At 41.5% G+C, this 22,323-nt stretch overlaps 1 protein-coding gene across 3 annotated transcripts in view; it reads right to left on the minus strand.

Moving 5' to 3' along the window:
- The window catches only part of GLI3 (GLI family zinc finger 3), a 195,169-nt gene that overhangs the window by 64,873 nt on the left and 107,973 nt on the right, over nt 1-22,323 (minus strand). For all 3 annotated transcript variants that reach the window (XM_010581788.1, XM_010581790.1, XM_010581789.1), the window contains one exon: nt 4,901-5,106. In XM_010581788.1, the coding sequence (XP_010580090.1) occupies nt 4,901-5,106 (206 nt within the window). The remainder of the gene's footprint in view (nt 1-4,900; nt 5,107-22,323) is intronic.

Here is a 22,323-nt window from a genome sequence, read left to right on the forward strand (position 1 = left end):
AGAAACAGCAAGGCATAAAATATTAACGAGCTCAGTGATCTCATATTTTTGTATTTATTATTAAGTGACTCAAGAAGTGACAGGCTGACAGCAATGGAAACTAGTATAATTTATTTACTGACATAAAAAAGCAGGAAAACCTTTCTAGAGCTTTATTCCCATTTACCTTATCCATGGCCCAAAGGACTCCATCTCTAAGGTAACAATGTGGCTGAACTTCCACAAGCCTACAAGTTTCTGGAGTCTGCTTAGAGGACAAGAAGATTTTCGCTCACAGTGGCAGTTTATGTATAAGTTTAGGAGTAAATGAGGACAAAGCATGTTCTCAGGACAAATACTAGTTGTCCATGAATAACATAGGGGCAGTTTTCTGGGAGGACAGACTGAAGTCAATGAATGTGGCCATCCCATCCTTCAAAATTCACATACGTGTACTTGACACATGAGCATGTTTGCAGAGTCAAAACCACAGACCATTCCGTCAGCGAGATCATAAGCGATGCAGTCCTCTGATACTAACTTATATTAGCCTTTCTCTCCTGTAAAAATAATACACAAGCTTTCTGTTCCCCTGCAGTTTTCAAGCATGCCATCAACTAATGGGCAACTCCGGACAAACACAAAAATCCACATAATTTTAATATCATCTCATCTCAGCAGGCTTCAGATGCTACAGTAGGTAGAGGGTCGTTTCACGGGCTTGTGTGAGAAGTACTCATAAAATAAGCTGAGCTCCATCTCCTTGATCCCGACTCTGACTTGCAATGTGACCTGAGGTGAGCAGCCTTCCTCTCTGCTCTCTACTTGTCTCACTTGCAAAACAGTTGAAATTTCCTTATACTCTGTTCACCAGAAGATGGTACGTAAGTTTGCCTAAAACACTTCCAGGTTCCTTAGGTTAATGGGCTATACCTCAACAGATTATTTTTATATTCTTTCATATTATTTAATGATATTTTTCTTTGATCCCAGCAACTGAATCTTGAATGGAAACAAAATTTTAAGCTGAAATTCTCTGAATTACCAACTTAACCTGAATGTTGTTACTTACACAGTATTACTAAAAAGGGTAATTTATGTTTACGTTAAGAGAATCAGATCCTAAATGCAAACCTTAGAAGCAAAGAACTGATACTGACACTAAAAGGAGATAAACATGTCATTGGAGTTTGGAGAAAAGTTTATTCAGCAACAGATTTCTAAAGTGTATAATCTGTCTTTATTTTTACCAAAGAAAATGGAAGAATGTGCTTTTGATGTTATAATGTTAAATATAACTAATTTCAGGAAAGGTTCAGAAAAATAAAAGTACATCAAACAGGAACAGGAATGGCATAAAAAACGAGCTGAGATAAATTAAAGGTTGTTGGTATTTTTTCCAAATTACAAACTGATTTCTCAGTTAAATATAATCTACTTCAGCCATCACCACTTTCTGTGAAATTGCAAGAAAAATATTCAGACCAAATTTTAAAAGAGGAGTAACTCACACTGAATCACTGATTTTAAAAGTTTCACAGTAGTAGGTAATCATTGTATCTTTCCAGACACACTTAAAATACTTCCTGAGCTTTCTGACATAAGTGTCTGGGTTAACTAACAATAACACTGGATGCAAACGTTAAAATGAACTGCTGCAGAAAACATAGTGAGCACATAATTGCATTACTAAATGTTCCATATGCTGAGAAATGCTCTGGTGCTCTTTAAAGATCATTCCTTACTACCTTCTTCAAACATAAAAAATTAGCCTACTAAATGATGTATTGCTTGAAGGGTAAATGAAGGGTGAACAGGAAGGCCTGCAGCCCTGAATCTTCTCCTGTTTATTCCTGGGTAGCTTCAGCTTTGTCCCTGTTTTTTTTACAAGGGGAGGCATTTGCTTCTGCATTGTGGGCACTGCCGAGCTTCATTTGAGCAGTCTGCTTTACACACACCAACAACTCAATCCTTACCCCTCCGTGTTTCTCAGGAGTTCTTGGCCACCCCCGGCCCACCAATTCTACTGGGTAAGGTGAAGAGACAAGACAGAAGACACTCTACCCTTGCTGCTGCTGTGGCAGTCATTAATTACAGCTGGCAAAACTTGCAGTGAACATGAAACTGCTCTTCATTATGTTCCAGATTGTTTTGGCTCCTGGCCATCCCCAGATATGTGAGTCGACAGAGCAAGCCCAATAGTACACTGACCTAATTATCTAACTGGCCTAAAGCAATTAGGGTAGCAAGAGAAATCTTGCTATGACTTTCAGAAGAACAACAGCTTCCACGTTTTCATAGTTCAAATGCTACACAACTTAAGCCATGATGTCCATTGTATCATTAGTGCATTATGTGTATGTACCCCTTTAAATCACAGGGGTTTTTTATTTGCATTCTAGTAGTGCCCAAGCCATGACTTGGACTATCTGATCCCAAGAACCTACAACTGAAAAAAACATTTCATTGTATACTTGACTGATCACACAACAAACTATGGATTCCAGAGAACAAATTTAACAGCTTTTCAATAAGCATGTTGTTTTACTGAAATATCTCCAATGCCTCAATCAAGTTAGTGTATTTTCACGAGGTGCTGCTCAACACCTGGGCTGTAGTAACTGATCAAAGATGAGCTGTGAGCCTAGAGGAAACAAGAAGTAACATGTATTTGTTTAAAACCCAAAGAAAGAAGCTTAAGCTAGTAAGTTTAGCTTGTACTTATGAAAGGTTAAGGTTGTGTATACAGTCAACAACCAAAGCTCAGGGGATGAGCATTAAGACAGAGTGTACTCAACTGTGTTGTCCACACCTGAGTGTCTTGTGCCATCTGAAAGCCCGTGGGTATCCAAGCCACCTACATGAGGCTGGCAGGTATAAGACAGGCCTCAGAAGAGAAAACTGCCTTTCTGAGGTGGCAGCTGGAGTTGAGGCAAGGTATTTCACAGACCTGAACTGACACCAAACACTTACACTGTAGACAGATGAATCTTCGCACCATCATAGTTACGACAGAGCTCCAGACTCAGCTGGTAACGTGCAAGTGTCTGTATTTGGGTGAAGTGAATAGTTCTCTAAGGCTCCCCTGGCTGCCGTACCTAGAACTCACTGGACTATAATGGCAAAACAGCACACCAAGATCACAGACAGATTTCTATACTGTAGAGACCTAAATTTAGATGTCAGAATCCGAACCCAAATTCTACCCTGAGACATCCTAGAGTTTCAGAGAGATTACCACTGGCCTGGTGAATACAGCAAAGCACTTCTAGGAGATCTCTTCCCTTCTGGAGTGTCAGTTGGGTGCCAGGTCAGACACCCTAGTGTATCTCAGATAGCACTATGTGCCTATGTATATGCAAGCGAATTCAGCGTTGTGTACCTGAGACCAAGAACGTACACAGGTTAATGTCACATGGTTGTGTAATATGTGGTTTCCTTCCCTCCCTTCCTTGTATGTGCAACTGGAGCACACCTTAAGCATAAATGAAATTCTGCAGGAATGTGATCCGAAAATTACTGAAGGAAAGATGGTAAAGTGTTCTGCATATTAGTTTTTGTGAAAAACCCAAATATACATAGGGAGTTTTCCCAATTTATGCCATTACATTACAGCTCTATCATGTTTTTCCTGTATCAAAAGCTCCAAAGCTCCTTGAGTCAAAATATGTATTTCTGAGCATTCAAATTGTTTCTTCAAAATATTTTTTTTAATACTTTGGCTAAAATAAAAAGGGTAGAATTAGCAAGCATTCATACAACATGCAAAGCGCTGCTAGGAAAGCCCTACGTGCATGCCATATACCTTGACTGACAACAGGTCATTAAAATTTATTCTCATAAGAATATGTGCCCATAACTAATGGATTAACCGTAAAGTTATATGTTCTTATAAGCGAGGATTAATTAGTTATCCGTTTGGATAGGGTGCACTGCTCATTTTTCAAATTCAGCTAAAGGCAGTTTAACTCCGTTTGGTAAGTTTCTGCATACATGGGAAGACCTTTCCCATAGTTATAATAATAGTTTAATTATTTTCACTACATACATGTTTCCGAGTATGTTATATTTTAGCTCTCTTCAGCAAATGCTACAATTCTGAAATGTCAAACTGCTTACTCTATTAGAGAAAAACACACGGCTAACAAGACTGAGCCTTTCTGCAACTCCATTCATTGCTCACTTCAGCAAAATTCCCATTGAAATGAATAGGAAATGTGCCAGAATAATGACAAGAGCGATCGCAGGTGTTCACTTCAACCCAAATAACCTGGAAAGTAATAGCCATGGTCACACCAAGACCTAAAGCATCGGTATTTCAAGTATATTGCCCACCATTTAAACTAAAGGGGCCAGTCCTGATCACTAGCCGCTTCTTCTGTATCAGCATCATTTCATTTGGCCATATCATTGGCTAGGGTAAACCGAAATAATTCTATATAACTTTAACAGAACTATTAACTAAACATAACAAATCAGTGCATGCTTTACATGATTGAAAATACTATTTTAATTAACAAGCCTTTCGCACCTGAAGAACTCCATGGTTATACACTGAGGTACACTCACAAAGAATCTGGCTAGATTCAGTGCAGATACAGCAGATTTCTTAGGAGATCAGAATCACATCCTGGGTCAGCTCCACAAACAAAAGATATCACAAGACATACACCACCCTTCCAGCTTAAATTTTGAATGAGGCAGGGCTTTTTTTTTCCTCTTCTCCCTGAAGTTTCAACATTTGTGAGATGTACAAATGAGCCGTGATCGGCTGATGAAGTATTGAAACATTTATGACATAATGAATATGTCTGACAAACCTGCTGAAGCTGCTTTGAACAAGGGGGAAAAAATGCTGACAAGATTAATATAATATTAAGTTGCTACAATGACAGAAAACAGGAAGCCTGTCTTAACCCACCGTCTGTTGGGCTGAGTCCACGGGCTGCTGAGATCATGGAGAGGGACGGGCTGCTGTGCAGGGACCTGATGTAGTCCATGTAGGGGTTAATGTATGGGTGTGGGGTGCTGAAGGGAGACTCTGATGTTGCAGCAGGATTTCGGTGTGGGGAAATTCTAAGGAACGGAAGCTCCGAGTATGTTGGGCTACTAGATAAGGCAGAAGGCCTGGAAGAAAAAAGAAAGAAAAACAAACAAAAAACCATCCAGGTTATCTATACGATAAAGAAAAATACTGTAAAGGTAACACATTCATTTCTTGAAGAACAACAACTGGGTTGCACATGTAATAACTTCCACTGAAGTCAACTGCCTGGAAAGCAAAAGGATAGGAAATGAATTCTTCTCTGTACCCATTATTAGCAACATTTCTCTGACCAACTTTACCACAAGTTTATATTTGGTTTAATCTTTACATCCCTCAATACCCATTCCCAATGGAGTCCAGCAGAAAATCACTTTAATTAGTGTGAAATATGCACCCTATGTAGCACAAATTAATTCTTGCTGCAATATGGAAGACATACTGACATGCTGAATCATTTGCATCTTCGAAACCACGTGACTATTGGAAAACAGAGTTTTGAGAGCTACACTGTGCCCACTCCCTTCATTTGCCTGCTTATTCTTCCTGAAAGTGCAAGATTGCACATTTATACAGAATTCGTTTCAGAAGACCCAAACTTTGTAAGCCATTAAGACAGCTGGGTCTTTTGGAGCATTTTTTTGCTCATGTCCCTTCCCATGAAAGATGCAGAAAACTTGGTGGCAAAGGAAATTGATGCATATGTTTGTTTTTAGCATGGCACCAAAGACCAATGCCTTTAACAAGACCACATTAATTAACTACCTCATTCTTGTGAAAGGAGAGCTGTGGTGCCTTCTTAGGCTATGTGTATGAAGCTGTGATGAACCAAGGCTGAAAGGCAAGTTCACAGCTGACAAAAGATAAATAACCTGCCATAACCCTCCCCATCATCCCACCCTGTCGATATGACAGCGTCCGGGCTCTGCGTGGAGACCTTTCTCTCACAGCATCCTGCCTCCAAAGGCACTGGAAAAAGTCCAAATTTCATCAGAAGGGGTTGGAGTGCCTGCCCTTGCCAACCTGCTTTTTGGCAAAAGACAATGATTAAGCCTGTCATGCACTTGCTGTAGTCCAACTGGTTGACCTGAACTAAATGCCTTTTTGTCCCTGTTTTTCCAATTAATTTAGCATATATACAGCACAGACACAGGCAGCAGCTGTGAGAGCAGTGAGGGCAGCCTGTTCCTTTGATGCTGCTGGCTTACAAAGAATAATAAAACAAGAAATGTATTTTTTTTTCCTTTAACATACACATACCATGATCAATGGACATAGTTGTTGTCACCTAAAAGGCCAACAGAACATAATATTACATAGGAGCCAATTCTGTCCTGCCATCAGCTCAGAAATGCTAGAGTATGAGCGGGACAAAGATCAAAGTTATGCATTCCTAACACGATGCTGGCTTCCCTGCCACAAAATCCATGAGGGCTCATAAAATCTGGGGAACCAAGATTTTTCCTGTTGTGCTTTTCTCCCTCTTTTCCCTTCCCTATTTGGCTTTTTTGTGTTTCTTGCCCTCCTACGGTTTTCTACAAGGTAAGCCTATTTAGCCTTCCCATATGAAATTACCTCCTAGCTCCAAAGTTTGTTAGAGAGCTGCATTTGTTGCGTGCTAGCAGCAGGTACCGGCAGTGCAATCACTCCTTTGGCACCCGACCAAGTGACCCACACGAAGCCCAGCCACTCACTGGTACACCTTCACCGTATTTAAAATGCACCGAGAACCTGAAACCAGAAGCCATTTTCCACCACTGTGCAAAACAGGCATCTCCTTTCCTCAGAGCACCTTTTGTCTGCGTGGTTTTGAAGCACCTTTGTTTTACGATGGAACTGCAGCTTTACTCTTGTTGGTACAGTGAAAACTGACCAGCCATGAAGCATTTGCTGTCTCGCGGTTCCCTGCCAGGCCAAGTGTGGAAGGCAGGAGCCTTAAAACTCATGGTGATGTAGGAAGCAAAAATACCACAGCTGGATATCACATTACAGAATGAATTTCCCATCCTGGCAGTGAGGAAAATACGGTAGTATAGCAAATTTAATACATGAGTAACAAAGAAACTAAGTTTGGATGTCATTTTACAAGTCATTTTTTTCTAATGCGATCTCAAGTCAGAAAGAGTTAGAAACCTGAAGAGCATGCCGGCAAGCAGGAGTCCTGGCCTTATCTGGCACATATCGAACAGAAAACTGTTTAAAAGCTTTTGCAAGAAGGCTGAAAGTCTGTATCAGCCTCAGTGATTCACTCTCCAGCTGGCCAGCAGCCAAACACAGCCGCAGGAGCAAGATTAAGAGCCAGGCTGTCAGCTTGTCCCTCCAGATCCAATGGGAGCCATTCAAGGACACTGGGACTCAACCACTTCTCCTCCTCAGCACTGCCTCTTCCTCTCTCTGCTCCTCTGAGCTCCTCAGTTTTCCAAGGATGCTAGGGAAAGGATGCCGACCTGGGTAACATCAATTGACAACAGGCATATAAACTGCATTATCAGAGGCAGAAATAAGGAGTCATCAGATTCCACATAAAATTCCCAGCTCTGGACTCTAATGTTTACTAATCTCTCTCCAACATCTGATTTTAATGTGCTGCTAACTTCTCTGCTTACTTCCAGCTTGTACTTTTCTCACTCCGTTGTGTTTCCAGACCCTCCTTTCCCTGCAGTCCCACTTTCCCTCCTGCCTCCATCTGCTCTCAGAGCTCCCACTGTTTGAGCCCTCCTGATTTATTCCAATAAACGTCACATATTCTTCCCTTCCTTTCCCTCCATGATTAAACTTTACTATGAGCACCTTTCGAAAGTAGTGTTTAACTCCCTCCTTCAAACTAAAATGTTAGAAAGGGTGCAGCCAAACACACTTACTAGTAGCTACTGCTTTGCAGCCTCTTTGCATACCAATAAAGAATTACTTTTGTCCTGTAAACAACAAACAGTACAGCCCAGGAGTGGCTCTGCAGACACTCACTCAGTGACAAGCAAATCAAATCTCCAAATGTGGGTGGCAGTCCACCCCCATCATCTTTATTTCACATTTACTTTGTCACCAGCCTTGGCAAATAGTGTTCCGCCCTGGGTCTGAGACTACTATGTGGGACGCAACGAGGCTTCAGCATGAGAAAAGGCAGAAACATTTTCAGTGATACATACTGCTTCAAACTTTATGCCTTACCTGTAAACCAAGGGAAGGCAGAACTTGCTCTGCATCCTCTCCTACACAGGGTTTTTCCTGTTCAACGACACACTGTGGGCACTAAGGCTTCCTTCAGAGAGAGGGACCGAAGCAGATGCACACTCTTTTCTGAATCAGGACCTTTCCGTCTACTCCCAGAGATCCTACAAACTCAACTCAAATTTGACACAAAGCTTATCATACTTTCAATACTTATTTGAAGTTGGAGGGCTCCAGGTTTGGGAGTAAGAGAGATCCTATGGCTGTGTTTTATCACTGCAAATTTTTATCCTGGCACATTAGGCTATTTTATTATTTTCTCAGTAACTTTGATTACATCTACACCCTTGACGCAAAGGAGAAGCAGCAGAGCACAGGGCCGGCTGTGAAGGCGTCTCCTCCTTTCTGTCCAGACTGCCCTCCTGCTCACCGCTAAGGTGCGGAAATACCGTGACTGCCACACAGCTTCCTTATGTAACTCAGGTCTTCCCACTCCCCACTCATCTCCAGCCTGCCAACTCCTCCCTGTCCCGACTCTGATGCTCTGGAGAATCTCAACTACTCAGCACGAGCATGGCGCACACGTGCCGAGGCAGTGAGATCAGTGTAAGGGCAAACAGGTGTATTTTTTCCTATTAGTCATGACACTTTTTTTTGATGAATGTTGCAGAGGTGTCTGCACAGTCGTAAAAACTTATGTGGTCACACCAGTTCAGCAGCTGTGAACAGCATCAGATGTATGGCAAATCACAAAATGCATGAAGCCACTTTTTTTTTTAATGCTTTTTCTGACCACTGCTGAACCACAGGTGAGCTGTATGTAAGATTTCAGTTATTACTCATGAAAACTGTGTCATTTTGTTTTGTTGCTTACAGCTGCAACAGATGAACTCTGCACAAGAAGACTGACCAGCAGCAGGTTTGGATTTTAGCCACCAGAAAAACTGAACAAAGTGCAACTCCTTTTTCAGCCCGTGCAGCCCTTTTTTTAACTGGGGAAGGAAGATCATGGGAATCTGAGAGTTGACATAGCAAGCATGAGTGAGTTATACGTATTTCAAAATGATCTGCATGCACAGATCATTGCCCACTATTAACCTGAAAGGATCACACATTTTTCTATCAGCAGAGAGAACGGGGGTGGGGGGGCTCATACCATATACTTTAGGATGGTTTTTGTACCTAAGCATTAGCCAGGTTTACAATGAAGAAGATCAGATGCTCCAAATTCAAGTGGAAATCCCATCCCCTTCTTTGGTAGTAACAGAGTGGCTAACTTGTGCAGGTGAAATACCGCTGTCTGCCTATGACTAGAGGTAAAAATCCCCAGGCAGGTAAGCAAGCACAGAGCTTGTTGACTACGTGGGCCCATCAGCCACCCTCTCTTCTCAGTGCCATACTGACAGGATTCAGGATCACAATTTCCAGTCTCTGCCCATGTCCCTGGTGCAGTAGGGTGAGGTGTGACAGGTGTCAGATTAGCACCAGATATTAGGATAGAGAAGGCACAGAGTATTCCCTACCTTACCTCATTTTTCCCTTCTAACTTGCACCTTCTCTCCCACCTATGTGCCTGAACTGCTCCTGTGGCACAAGGCAGAAGAAAACCACAGGTGGGAATATACAACTTTCTTGAATTCTGTATGTTCAAAAACCTAAAATATCTGGTGATTTTAAGCCTCTGAAAAATGAAGACTAACAAAAATATTAATAGGTGTTTATTTTCCAACCTGTAACTGTTCAGAAATTTCATAACAAAACTAGAACACTGAACTCCAATTTCCCATTCTCCTTTTTCCCCTTCCTAAGTCACACAGCTTTATCATTCATGTAGACCTAGTGAAAAGCCAGGCAGAGGACCAGACCAAAGTACCAGGAAACCATCTTACATGGATTTATGCTTGTACCTGAGTAAGGGTGGTTAGCCCAGGAATTGGAGGGGAGGGGATAGGAAGAAAAGACACCCAGTTCAGGGTCCTGGGGAGCAGCAAGGGCCAGCTGCTTTCTAAGGGTAGGCAAGTCAGGAGCCAAGGTTAACCCCAGCACAGGCAATGCACTCCATGCCACCAGATCCAAGCTGAGCGACCCGAGCCAGGTGCTGATAACAGGGTCCATCAGCAGTCTGAGACAAGGCGAAGTGACAAACCAGGTCCAGGGGGGCCAGTCAAGTGCAGAAGGAGATAGGGCCAAAGACTTCACAGTAGACAAGCTACACCATGGCTCTGAGGGGTCCATCCAGGAGAACAGCTACCTACAGTGCAGGTCCCAAGATGCGCGCTACCTACAACATAGCTCAGGCAGGGACTAAAGACCCCAGTCTGAGCTTAAAGAGGGCTCCTGGGTGCATGGGGTGTGGGTGGAGGTCCCAGATGAGGCTGTTTAAGGCAATTATGGCCTATTAGTGGCCTCAGGGTCCTCACACTGGGTTTCTTTGCTTTGGAGTCTTTGAATTGCTCTAAGACATGCCAGAATACCAATACAGTGCACATTGTCCCTGTTTTTGCAACTCTTGCAACTGTGAAAAGTACAGGGGGCCCTGGGGCATACTGCGACGCCCACACTTATCAGAGAGCACTCTTCAATAGCAGTGTTTTCTGGAAGCAGATGTAAAGCCGCTCAGGACAGCCACAAAGGTCTGTGTCACAGGAAAATGTGGATGAAAATTCTGAGGTTGGTTTGGTGTTAGAGAAGTGATCTGTCATAAATGGTTTCCAAATAGCTTTAAGCCATGCTTGGGCAAAAACCTCTTCTAAGCACAACCTATCCTTAAAAAAAAAAAACAAAAAAGAAAGAAATCATGGCAATTTAAGCATTTCCTGATTTTAAAGTACACCATAACTCCAGGGCTAGAAATTTTAATGCCAAGTTTTGTCCTGATAAATTTTTAAATGGCTTTCTTATGAATCTGTTGAAAAATACATTTATATTGAAAACAGCAAGTGATCCTTAACTATAACATTGTAAATATGACACTGAGCTGAGGTTACAGATGGAACAATAATCTATCTCACAGAACAAAGCTTGTCAACGAAGTGGGATGAAATACTGTAACATAACCTAATTTATTATTGCCTTTTCATCCATCTTGTTATATTATGAAAGTGTCAAAGTTCAAACCTCGATATTTAATCATTTAACAGTACGTTATTCAATGCTGGAGCAGCATTGATGGCATAACTCTCATACCAATGATATCTACACTGTTTCTCTGATAGCTGTTCAATTCAGCCCTGCCTGGAGAATTGAAAAATGTTAAACTCATTAAACTGCCTATGATCTTTTTCTTTTTTCTTTTTCTTCTGCAACAATCTTCTGATGGCTGCCCCCAAAACATTAACACTTTTATTTCTAGTAGATCCTGGAAGATGAACAAACAATAAGGACTTTCTTGTTATGTAATGACTCCTATTTTAAAGCACATGGCTCAATTCCTTTGGAAGTTATCTCCCATGTTAAATAAGTATTGTTTGTTTAATGCCATAGTTGCTTGTATAGACTGACCCTTCAGCACCAGCAGTCAACAACTGACTAATAAAAGTTTTCTACATTAAGAAAGCTAAGTCTAAGATCGTAAGGCTTGGTCCTGGAAATAAAAGTGAGAACAATTCTAATAGTTGTGACTAGCCCAAATTATCAAGTTACTCCTCACTGTTACAAGTACATACATGGTTGTAGGTGCTCAATAAATCAGGCTCAGGCAGCTAACTATATGCCTAAATGATACAGAAAAATTAACAGTCAAATAATCATCCTGCTTCTCAAAATCTTTAGTTGTTACTGTAGGGTTCAACCCTACATGAACTGCAGTTGATGGGAAACTGTCCACTGATTTAATTGATAAAATCCTTAAGTGATCATAAGCACAAAGTGCTGACCCAATTCTGCTCTCCCCAAGCACCACCAGTAAAGCTTCCACCTACTTCAATGAAAGGAGAGTGAGGCCAGCACCAAGTATTTTTACAATGCAATTCCATGGTCCCTTGTCTCTTTGCACTTCTAACTGAATTTGTAAACAATCAAACTCATAAATACATAGTATGGGAAATCAACAATACCATCTTTTAATACTTAATTTTTTTTCACAAATTGTATCTTAAAATAGGCAGTCCATTCCCCTAAGATCACTCACTGCCTCAAAGCTGCTGTATTGCATTCTTGGATTTTGGAAAGCTAAGCAAATTATTTGGAACACTTAAAGAATTAGAGTTAATTGAATACATAGAAACGTCAGAGCACACTTCATGTAAAAGAGCTCAAGTACTACAAAAAGGTAAGCACTGTTAACTATTTTCTTAGCGGTGCAAATGAAGAAGAGGGAAAACAAGAACTTGCTTAAGTCCTAATACAAGAATGAACCTTGGTTTCCTATACTCCTTTCCATGTTCCAAGATCTAGTCAGTATTTTGCTCACTCTTCCTCCAAAATTCACACTGGAACTGTAGTCAGTATGAGGAAGTAAGTCACAGAATCGGATTTGGTAGTAACCTTCCATTCAGTAGATACATGTAAAAATAAATCATGAATGGGTCAGTGCCTATGCAGTTTATGCATATGAGGAGCTAGATCAGGGTTTAAAGTACACAGGCTCTGGTTTGCTTTCCATCACTTATCTGCTATGCCAGCTTGGACAAGTTTGTTGACTTCCTCATCTGGTGTCTCCCCATCTTTAAAACTGTGGTAAAGCACTCCGAAAGTGTTCAGTATCTACAGTGGAAAGGTCAGACGAAGAGATACTATGTTATTAATATTTTCTCATGGAGGCAAGGACAATGCCTCACAAAATGTGTGCAGTTCTGGAATGTGAATTCCTAAAATATACAAATAACCTCCCTTTCAGTTAGAACAAAATGTTTCTCCCCCATAAAGTTAGGTATCATTGCAGAAAAAAAGAAAACGACACAAATGACTGCACAAGAGATCTTCATGGTGCTGGAAATCATGCACGACAATTAGCTGATGACCGACAGCAGAATATTACTCTGGTTCCCCTTTCCTTCTTTGAGAAGTGTTAACATGAGGTAGTTACAGTTAAAAATTGGCTACATTAATCAAGGCACTAAATTCTTACTCAGTGACTGTATTCCTATTTTTCAACTGACAGACTGCCTGAACGCAGATCCAGCTTTTTAACATACACCCTCTGCTACTTGTAATACTTCATAAATAACCCAACCATCAGCTTGTGGATTCCCTCAAGAAGAGTTTATGCTGTAAAAAGCAATGAATATTCATTCCATTATTTAACATTTTGTTTACATAAGGTCAGCTGTAACATTGGTGACCTTCAGCCCACAGTATTAACACTTGTATTGACTACAGTGAGCAACTGCTGCTTCAGATGCCACTGAGTCAAGGTATATTAATTTCATTACACGAGTCTTGAGTTGGAGTCTTGACACGCGTTCCTTAAATGTGTATGCAGATACAGTTTTGACTGATTTATTTTTTTCTTCTTTACGCAAAATGCAAATAAAACCATATACTGTCTCCTAGTATTTCTCCAAGTCAAGCCCTGGCTTCTTGTTCTCCTCCTCACACAATGGTAATCTCCCCACAGCAGCTTGCCCCTCCTTTTCCTCCTCCTTCCATCTTGCCACCAACCGCTGTCACTGGCCCCCAACACTCCTCCAAAACGCTGTCCACTTGGCCTTTGCATACAGAGCAATCAAGCTTGCCTCTCCTTCCTCCAAATCCCTCTCAGTACTGCTGCAAAGAAATCGGTGACTGAGGGATGATTACATGGACTTACTCGGCAATTTCTTTGCTCGTACAAACAAAGGGTGCAAACATACAAAAACGTGACCGACTACAACTACTCCCTCCAAATGCCACTTGCCTTTTAGGCTTCTGGCAGATGTCCTCTTCCAAATTTTGCGGCAGCTGTATAAGCTTTTACTGCCCTCACCTACCCAGCTGGTGCCCCTTCCAGCACAGGCAGCACATCTCTGCCTCTAACCACTTCAGTGCCTGGTTTCAGTGAGCCAGAGCAAAGTTGCCAGACTGTAAATGGGGCAAAGCCACACCGTCTGACCCTGCTGAGGGACAAGGGATAACCTTCAGAGCAAGGAAAACAGCTGGGGCTGGTAACCAGCTGGAGGTTCTTTTGCCAAGAGGTCCGACCGCGAGCTCTTCCTGGCAGAACTCCTTGTATTTGCACAACACTCAGCAAAGCTCTGATCCTGCCCAGAGCTGTTGGACATTGCAGCAATGTAAACAGTAAATAAAAGTAAGGCTAACAAGATACGCTGTGACTTCCATCGCTTGCTTCTGCTAGAGCCTTCCCAACGCATTGCCTTACTTTGCTCAGTTCACACTGACTTCTATGAACCCTAAGTAGGGTAAGACCCTCTATCTGCATAGCACAGCCCAGTCTCAGTCCTGGCAAATTTTTCCTCCCTTGTCTTCAGCAGGTTCCAAGCCTATTGACTTGTGGTCCTTAATGTATCGAGGATCATGTATCAATGCTGCATTTAATGCAGAACTCATCATCATGAATATAAAACAGATGTGCAGGACAAGCAAATGTTATTCGAAGAAGCCTTGGAAAAGCGTTGCTACACGTTAGAGGAGAGACTTGCCATGGACCTCCACATACCATTCCCTCTTCAAACTATGCTGTAGCACAAAGCGCAGCAGGAAAATCTAAAAGGTCTACAGCATACTCATTACCTGTTGTTATTAGTAACAGACTGGACAGTGAAATTACCAACTGCATTCCTACAGCAAACTTCCCTGCTCTGCAATTCTCTTTTGATGCTCTAGAGGTGGTCTCATTTGCTATTCAAATTTTAGCCTCCTCTTGGTTAAAGGCAGGGCCTGCCATCTCTTGAAGTGTTCAACCACAGCAGCACCACCATATGAGTATGTGGGCATATATGAACCCTTACGGCATTCATGTACCCCTTTCTTCCTTCCCTTTCTCCTTCCTCTCCTCCCGCAAAAGAGGGGGGTCAAAGGAGTGTCAGAAGCTTTCTCACACTTAGTGCTGTCAAGTCAGCTAATTCAATAAACATTTGTTTAACATTTGCTCCTATTTCACTAATGCACTGTGAGAATGAGAAGAATTTTATTCCCCTTCTCCCCCGTCCTCCCCCTTCCTCAGGAGTGCCACTAGCTGTTATCGCAGTGACTAATGTGCTGTATGTGGCCATTATAGTCTTCAACTCTGAAATTACACCCAGGATGAACGATAGGCTCTGCCTGTATGCTGATTGGAGTTGGATGATGATTGATTAGAAGAAAGTCAGACTACGTAGCCATGCAAAAAGAACTGCACTAAGCCACAAGCTTAAACACTAAAGAGCATTTCACCAGCGGCTTCAGAGCTATGAGATGTTTTCATACGAACAACATTTCTCACATACAAGTTTGCGCATTTTATCTTTATTCTTTCAAATCCTGAAATTGCTTGGATAAGAGGGTTTTATATATATATTTATACACATTTCTAAGAGTAGCCTGAACTTTTCGGGGAAATTGAAGAGGCTTTGTGTCAAGTACAGCTAAATCCAGCCTTTCTATATCAAACCCCTGCTAGAAAATTACTGTGCAGATGATAAGGCTGAAAGATATAATAAAAAGTGACTCTACTCAATTTACACTGCAATATTGGTATGACTGAATATTTTTCATTCAGGTGACTGATAAAATCACTAAAGTGTATTGCAGATAAATAAAGGAGGCTTCTGTCAAGAATAAACACCATTAATCATGAAGTCTCACCCTGAGTGTCTGCGCTATGCAACTGCACAAATGCACCATCACAAGTGGCATGTGACCCAGTGCCTCCTTTCTTCCCCTGGCTCCCTGGTGACACTGTCTTCTTAGGAAACTTTTATTTTTTTTACTGCCTTTACAACATTTGGAAGTCCTGTAATATCTTTTCCATTCGAGTTTACGTGCGATTGCAACTGAAATCTAAATTTCAGTGATGATACATTCAGCTAAAAATTGATCCCATGAGACAAAGTGAACCAATGCAGACTGTGGCCACATTGCTTTAAATCCAGCGCTACAGTGAGAAGTCTGTATTTAAACTGGTGAGGATGAGATCTTTGTAATTCTAAAGCTGAAACAAGTAGGAAAATTTTATCAGCTCCCCCAAGCCCTCTTCCTCTTTTCTCCCAAAACCACGTTTTCTTACCAGTTTTATTACTTAGATTTGCTATTTCCAAATAGGTGCTGAGTTTCTTTTTGAACATACAAATACGAAATTTCTCAGCATCACAAATCTACCTGAGCAGAACCTATGGGTCTCCTTTCTAAACTGCACATGTGCTGAAAGAAACTGTTATCCAGCAAAAGCACAGTCATACAAAAAGAAAACCAGACAATTTAGGTAACCTTTTTGTAACCTGTTTTAGAGCAAGTGATGATTCAATAGTGGCCATGTTATTAAGCTGGAATGAAGCAGTGCCCTACACACTAATGAGGTTAAAAAATGTAGTTAGGTCTTCATGTTAAAGGCACTTAGCAAGCAGTTTGCTTGGCAAAGACCAACTGTGTGTTGGAGCAGAGGACTAATCACACAGGCAGGAATCAAATCGACTGGAAGAATTAGGAGACTTGCGGCCCCGAGGAATGTAATTCATGCAGAAAAGCAGTTGTCAGAGCGAGGCCAGGGAACTGTGTGGGAAGAAAGCAAAATAAACAGCTCAACAAAGAAAACAAAGACGCTCAAATAGTGGCTTTTCTAATGCTTGAGTACACTGAAACTTCAGTGGGTGCATATGACAAAAACCTCATCAAAGACGACCTCTATACAAGCAATACACCGGTGAATGGTGCACTGGTTCAAAAACACTCAGAAAATGCCTGAAGGTCTTTAAAAAATAACCTTGAAGTCGTTATGTACAACAGAGACCGTGCACATATGTATGTGTATGCATGAGTGGGAGAAGAAGAAAAATACCCAAATGGTACAAAGCTAAGAGAGTTTAAATGGTTTCTACATTTACTCCTGATTTCTCTTTCTACCGTTCACAGATTAGAAGAGGATACAGCCTGCATGCAAAGAGCACTCCTGCCTATGTGCAGCAATACTCTCGGTGGAAAAATGGCATCACTAATTGGGATCCACTCCTGCAGCGTGAGTACCAGATTACTGCATCCACCAGGGGGATTACCTAACCAGAAAGAAGAGTTTGAGGCTGGTCCTAAATCTCAGTAAAACTCGTGGTATTCATGGGAAGTTCTTCTTGTGATGAGTATGACCCATGACAGTAAAATCAAACTTTGAAATCAACCGATACATGAATTTCACAAATACTCTGTTCTCTCAAAAAACAGTATTTTCAACTAATGGGCTTTTACTCTCATAATTTAATGTTTTTAAATTTTTAGAGAATGAAGCTTTTAGCATTTTTAGTACTTAAGTACCTCTCTCCTCATTTCATTCATTCAGTGATGATTTTTCTAAACCCTCCTTACCTCACACTCAAGAATGCCATTCTCGCTATTGTTTCAGCAAATTTCAGCTTCTCTTCCTCCCTTAAGTCCTTCATACCTCTAAGGCAGGCATTCCTTCTCCCGGCAAAGCACCCAAAAAGCCTCTCACATTACCTCAAATGAACACTCTCCTCAATGTCTGTTCTGTGATGCCAAGAAACACTCTTTTTCCAAATTCAAAACCAAAGCAAAACAAACCCCTCAGCTTTCATTTCCCGTGCCTACTGTAAGTCACGTCCACGATATTACAAAACTGACATTTGGGGGAAGAGAGAAAGCTTTTCTTCAATTCTAATTTTATATGCTGAAATAAGATCTCAGCTATTTAAAACAAAAGCAAACTGGCAATAACAAAAGACAAATTCAGTGACTGAATATCTCTCCTATTGCACTTGCTACCTAAATTTGATTGGGAAGGGAACATTTGCCTAGAATTCTAACTTTAAAGGACTATAATCTTAACACAAACAGTGATGTGAAGGTTCAGCATTAACCATTTCTGTTGAGGTATGGCTGGATTTGCTTCACATCTTTGTATTAACACTAGCAGACAGCCCCAAATAGATATTCACAAGGATTAGTGACTATTACTGAACAGAGTACCAGCTAGAATTTCTCACCTAACACTACTACTGGCAGCAGAAAAAAAACATTAACAGATGTACAGAAATTTCTGTATAAAATTTTATGTATATACATTCCTGTATAAAATATGCACGTTATTTTCTGAAATGCCTTCTCCCTCTTCCCATCCCCACCCCCCCCAGACAAATCCATGATTTGGGGAAGAAAAACCATTTTGAGAGCACACCTCAGTGACAGTACCAGATGTACCATACACGTGTATGCTGTACCCAGGACTGTGAGTCAAGGAGTGACCCTATGAAAACACAACGGCTTCCCAGCTTCTCCAATCCTCCAAGCACCAGTGCAAATAGCAGGCAAGCCACAGGTTAGCACCAACATACATGAGGGCAGTAGGATTCACAGGTATATGAAGCACAACTTATATCAAAGGTGAATGCTGCTAAGTTAGGAGGGCGGAAGAAAGATAATTCTGCTAACAGTCACTTTCTGTATTTTCTCTGCCAGTATTGAAGGTCCAGGTGTGGGAGCTGGCTGGGGTGCAACCAAATTAGAGTGGGAAAATACTCAGTTCTCATGCTGGGCTAAGTTTTGTCTCAGCCAGGCAAGCTTCCTTATTTGATTCTGCAGCCACTGAAAACCATTATGGTGCTATGTTATCTGCACTACAAGTTGGTTCTCACAAAGGTGAATATATAATGGCTGGAACACCATAGCCATCAGAATAAACAAGAGATAAAGACTTCACACTGCTGTTCTTGCTCTACTTGTGTGCAAAACTGGCGTTCAAAAAGCATTTCTTGGGCAAAGCTGTAACTTTGAACAACCTCAAGAACCAGAAATGGGTGGGGACACCGCTTCCAATGTGACTGTAGGGGGAAATAAGTGAAAAACAAGCACTAAGTGTAAAGCAATTGAATGTTCCAGCTGCACATTTTTTAGAGAAGTAGTAAATTCAGTTTTGAAGTCTTTGAGGTAAATGCACTATCTATATGCTGGAAGCACTATGAGTTCCCTAAACAGAGTAGGTAGCTAGGCATGCAGATGAAAACCCCGAGGGGAACAAACTGGCCAACTCCGGACACACCTGCACCAGCAGGACAACCTGCACATTTGCTCCCTCAGCACCTCTGCAATTCAATCTAATCACAGGAGTAGAAACACAGTTCCCAGAAAAGGTGTCAAGATAGAAACCTGACATCCAAGGAACGGTACAGCAAACCAAGACAGAGGCAGCAAGGCAAGCTTTGTTGGTACTGTCTCGATGATGTACGCTGATAGTGATCTTCCAGGGTGAAGCAGAGAACACCTGATTGCCCCTGGTCATTCAGCTCCTGCCCTCCCCACCAAATCTGTCTACAATGTTGTTAAATGGGGCTATTTATGTTGGTGGCCTCTATAAAATGGACTAGACTATCAATCTTTTCTTCCACAGGCCAGGGGAAAAGGCATGATAAATCTAGGCTGAATTTCAACAGGAGATACAGGACTGAAAGATGTGTATCTTTAAAGAGATAGCCACTTAAATCTGATATGTTTAGAAATTCTCCCTCATGTGAGATACTCCCTAATTTTCTGTTGATCCTTAACACCAGTGGTCACAGCACCTCATAAATAATGCTTTCAAGAGGATGACAGGTCAGTTCATTCCTTCAGAAGCTTTGTATTCCTGGCTCATGGGCTTCAGGATGTTTTGCCTCTGTGTCTAACCTCTGGGGGTGTCCAGAAAATTACCAACACCCCTATAAAGTTGACTATAAATGCAGTCATAATCAACTGGAGGTTCAGACCTACACATTCAGTACTGGAAGGGACTAAAGAATATATTCTTGCCTGGTCTTTAATAGCAACCTCATAGGGCCCATCTACAATGAAAGCTTCTTCTAAAATAAGGTCCCAAGTCCTTCCTTGGTCACGTAAAGCATCCTAAGAGCAAAAATCGAACACTGTAACATTTCTCTTTAAATCATTTCCTCTATTAATCGATAACATCAGTCACAAATGTTGGCCCAGCCTACCCTGAGGCACAGATAAAACACCCATTGAGCATATTCCTTTGGGTGGAATTAGGGTCCTGTATTTTTTTCGCTAGCATCATATAATAGAGAATGTGCAAGGGACAGCTAGTTAGTCTCCTACATCTCAGAAGCACAGCCAACACGAGCTTGAGAGCCTGCTTTTTGTTACAAACATGCAAATAAATACACATAGACATATATTATATAGTGGCTTGAGCAAGGGGTGACAAAAAGGGAAACAAGGTATTATTTAACTTCTGTTTTTTCTTCCTTTGGGAAAAAAGTCTGAACTAAATTCAGTCTGTACTGCAAGATTATAGGACATGATGTCTTTGTTGGGGGAGGAGAGAGTTTAAGTCAGGGAAAGATCGCGTGAGAGTATGATGAAGATGCTCTGTGCTCCTACAGTGCAGATGTACTCATTGCTTGCATTTCTTCCAGTTTATACCTACTCTGGCTTTAGGGACTTCCAATTCACAACACAGAAATCTCACCAGTACACTTTAAAAAAAGAAAGCAAAAAAAGAGAAAAAGAAAGAATGCTAAGACTGTAACATTTCAGTTCCCTTTGAAGCAAGATTTAACATGAGTGGAAGAATTGTACTGAAAAAAAGGAGTCTGTCACAGTCCAGTACCTCACAGGCCACTGCAACAAGTTTGACAGCAGCCTCTATAGAGTTGGCTTGCTTCTGGTTCACTGCACGTGAATACCACAGTCAATATCTGCTCACTCGACTAATACTGCTGACTACAGCACAAAGAACACAGGAATTTTGTCCAAGAAACCACAGGCTCAGAGCCTCTGAATGTGCACTATATTTAGAGCTTGCATTCTTTGCAGCTGATAACAGAATGAGATAATAGAAATTTCAAGCTGCAGAACTCTAGCATTGCAGCTATTCTATGTATTTTTGGTTAAATGTTAAATTAAGGTAATGATCCACGTTCTCAATGTTTTTGCCCACAAATATTTTTCCTGCTTGTTTCGTTCACGTTTTCCCTATAGTTTTCCACCTTTCTCAGACTCTGTGTAGCTCCTTCCATTAGCTTTAACTATAAAGATCTCGAATTACTCAGTCCCTGATAAATGCAAGCAAAGATATTCACCCTATTATGTAAAGAGGATGCATGCGCGCACACACACAAATATGCACACTTGTATACACATCTGCACGCAGGGAGCGCCCCAAAAGCTTGAAGTCATGCCTAGTTATTCCTCAGTCTACAGAAAAATGGTATGTACAACACAGTGTCCTGAGGCATGACTTTGCTGGCCATTCATTTTGCTTCCATCATCTCTTAATTCATGCTGGTTTGAAAGACCGCCTTAGGGAACCACTTCCCACTGGCAGCTGAGAATTCATCTAAGCACCATTAACTGCCCAGATGGGGTAAGTCAGTTAAGTGGCAGTGCTGTCCAGTGCCAACAGATACCTTACTGCTGATAAACCTAGGAACTGTTTCTCTGCAACAACATAATCCATATAAAGCTCTTTAAGAATCCCTTTCACTGGATTGGGCCCCACCAGATGAACCTGTGCCACTCTGCCTCTCAGGTGGGGTTCAGGCAACAGATTCCATTTAGACCAGCAGAGAGCATGCCCAAGGACCACCGAGGGCTTTCCCCTCTTTTTTCCACGCTCCGCGTTGCCCTGGGAAGTTGCCCTGCGAGTTGTTGCTACTACCAAGTGACTGTATCATGAGAGGTGGTCAGCCAGCAGCCAGCCAGAGGTAGCAAGCCTTTCTCATCAAGGCTGGGGGCTGCTGCCTCTCAAGCACTTTTCTCGACATAAAAAACAAATGAATGGAAGATTTGGGAGAAGTTTCTACCAAAGGATTTTTAACATAACAAACCATTGTGTTTTACAAGCTTTTCCTTCTACATTAAAAATCTCACCAAAATTTTCCTCTTATTTCAATAGCTGTAACTTCCCCAGCCCTTCTGAAATCAAGCTGGCTGTAAGAGAAGAACAAAGAGCCTCTGTTAACGCAATATTTATCTGCTGCTATTGTTACTCCTTTATAAATCTGTAGTTCCTTGGCATTACAATTAGCTACTCCAGAGAAAATGATTATGTCACA

The sequence above is a fragment of the Haliaeetus leucocephalus genome, unplaced genomic scaffold (genome assembly GCF_000737465.1).
Source record: "Haliaeetus leucocephalus isolate CR32 unplaced genomic scaffold, Haliaeetus_leucocephalus-4.0 Scaffold808, whole genome shotgun sequence".
Taxonomy (NCBI): Eukaryota; Metazoa; Chordata; class Aves; order Accipitriformes; family Accipitridae; genus Haliaeetus; species Haliaeetus leucocephalus.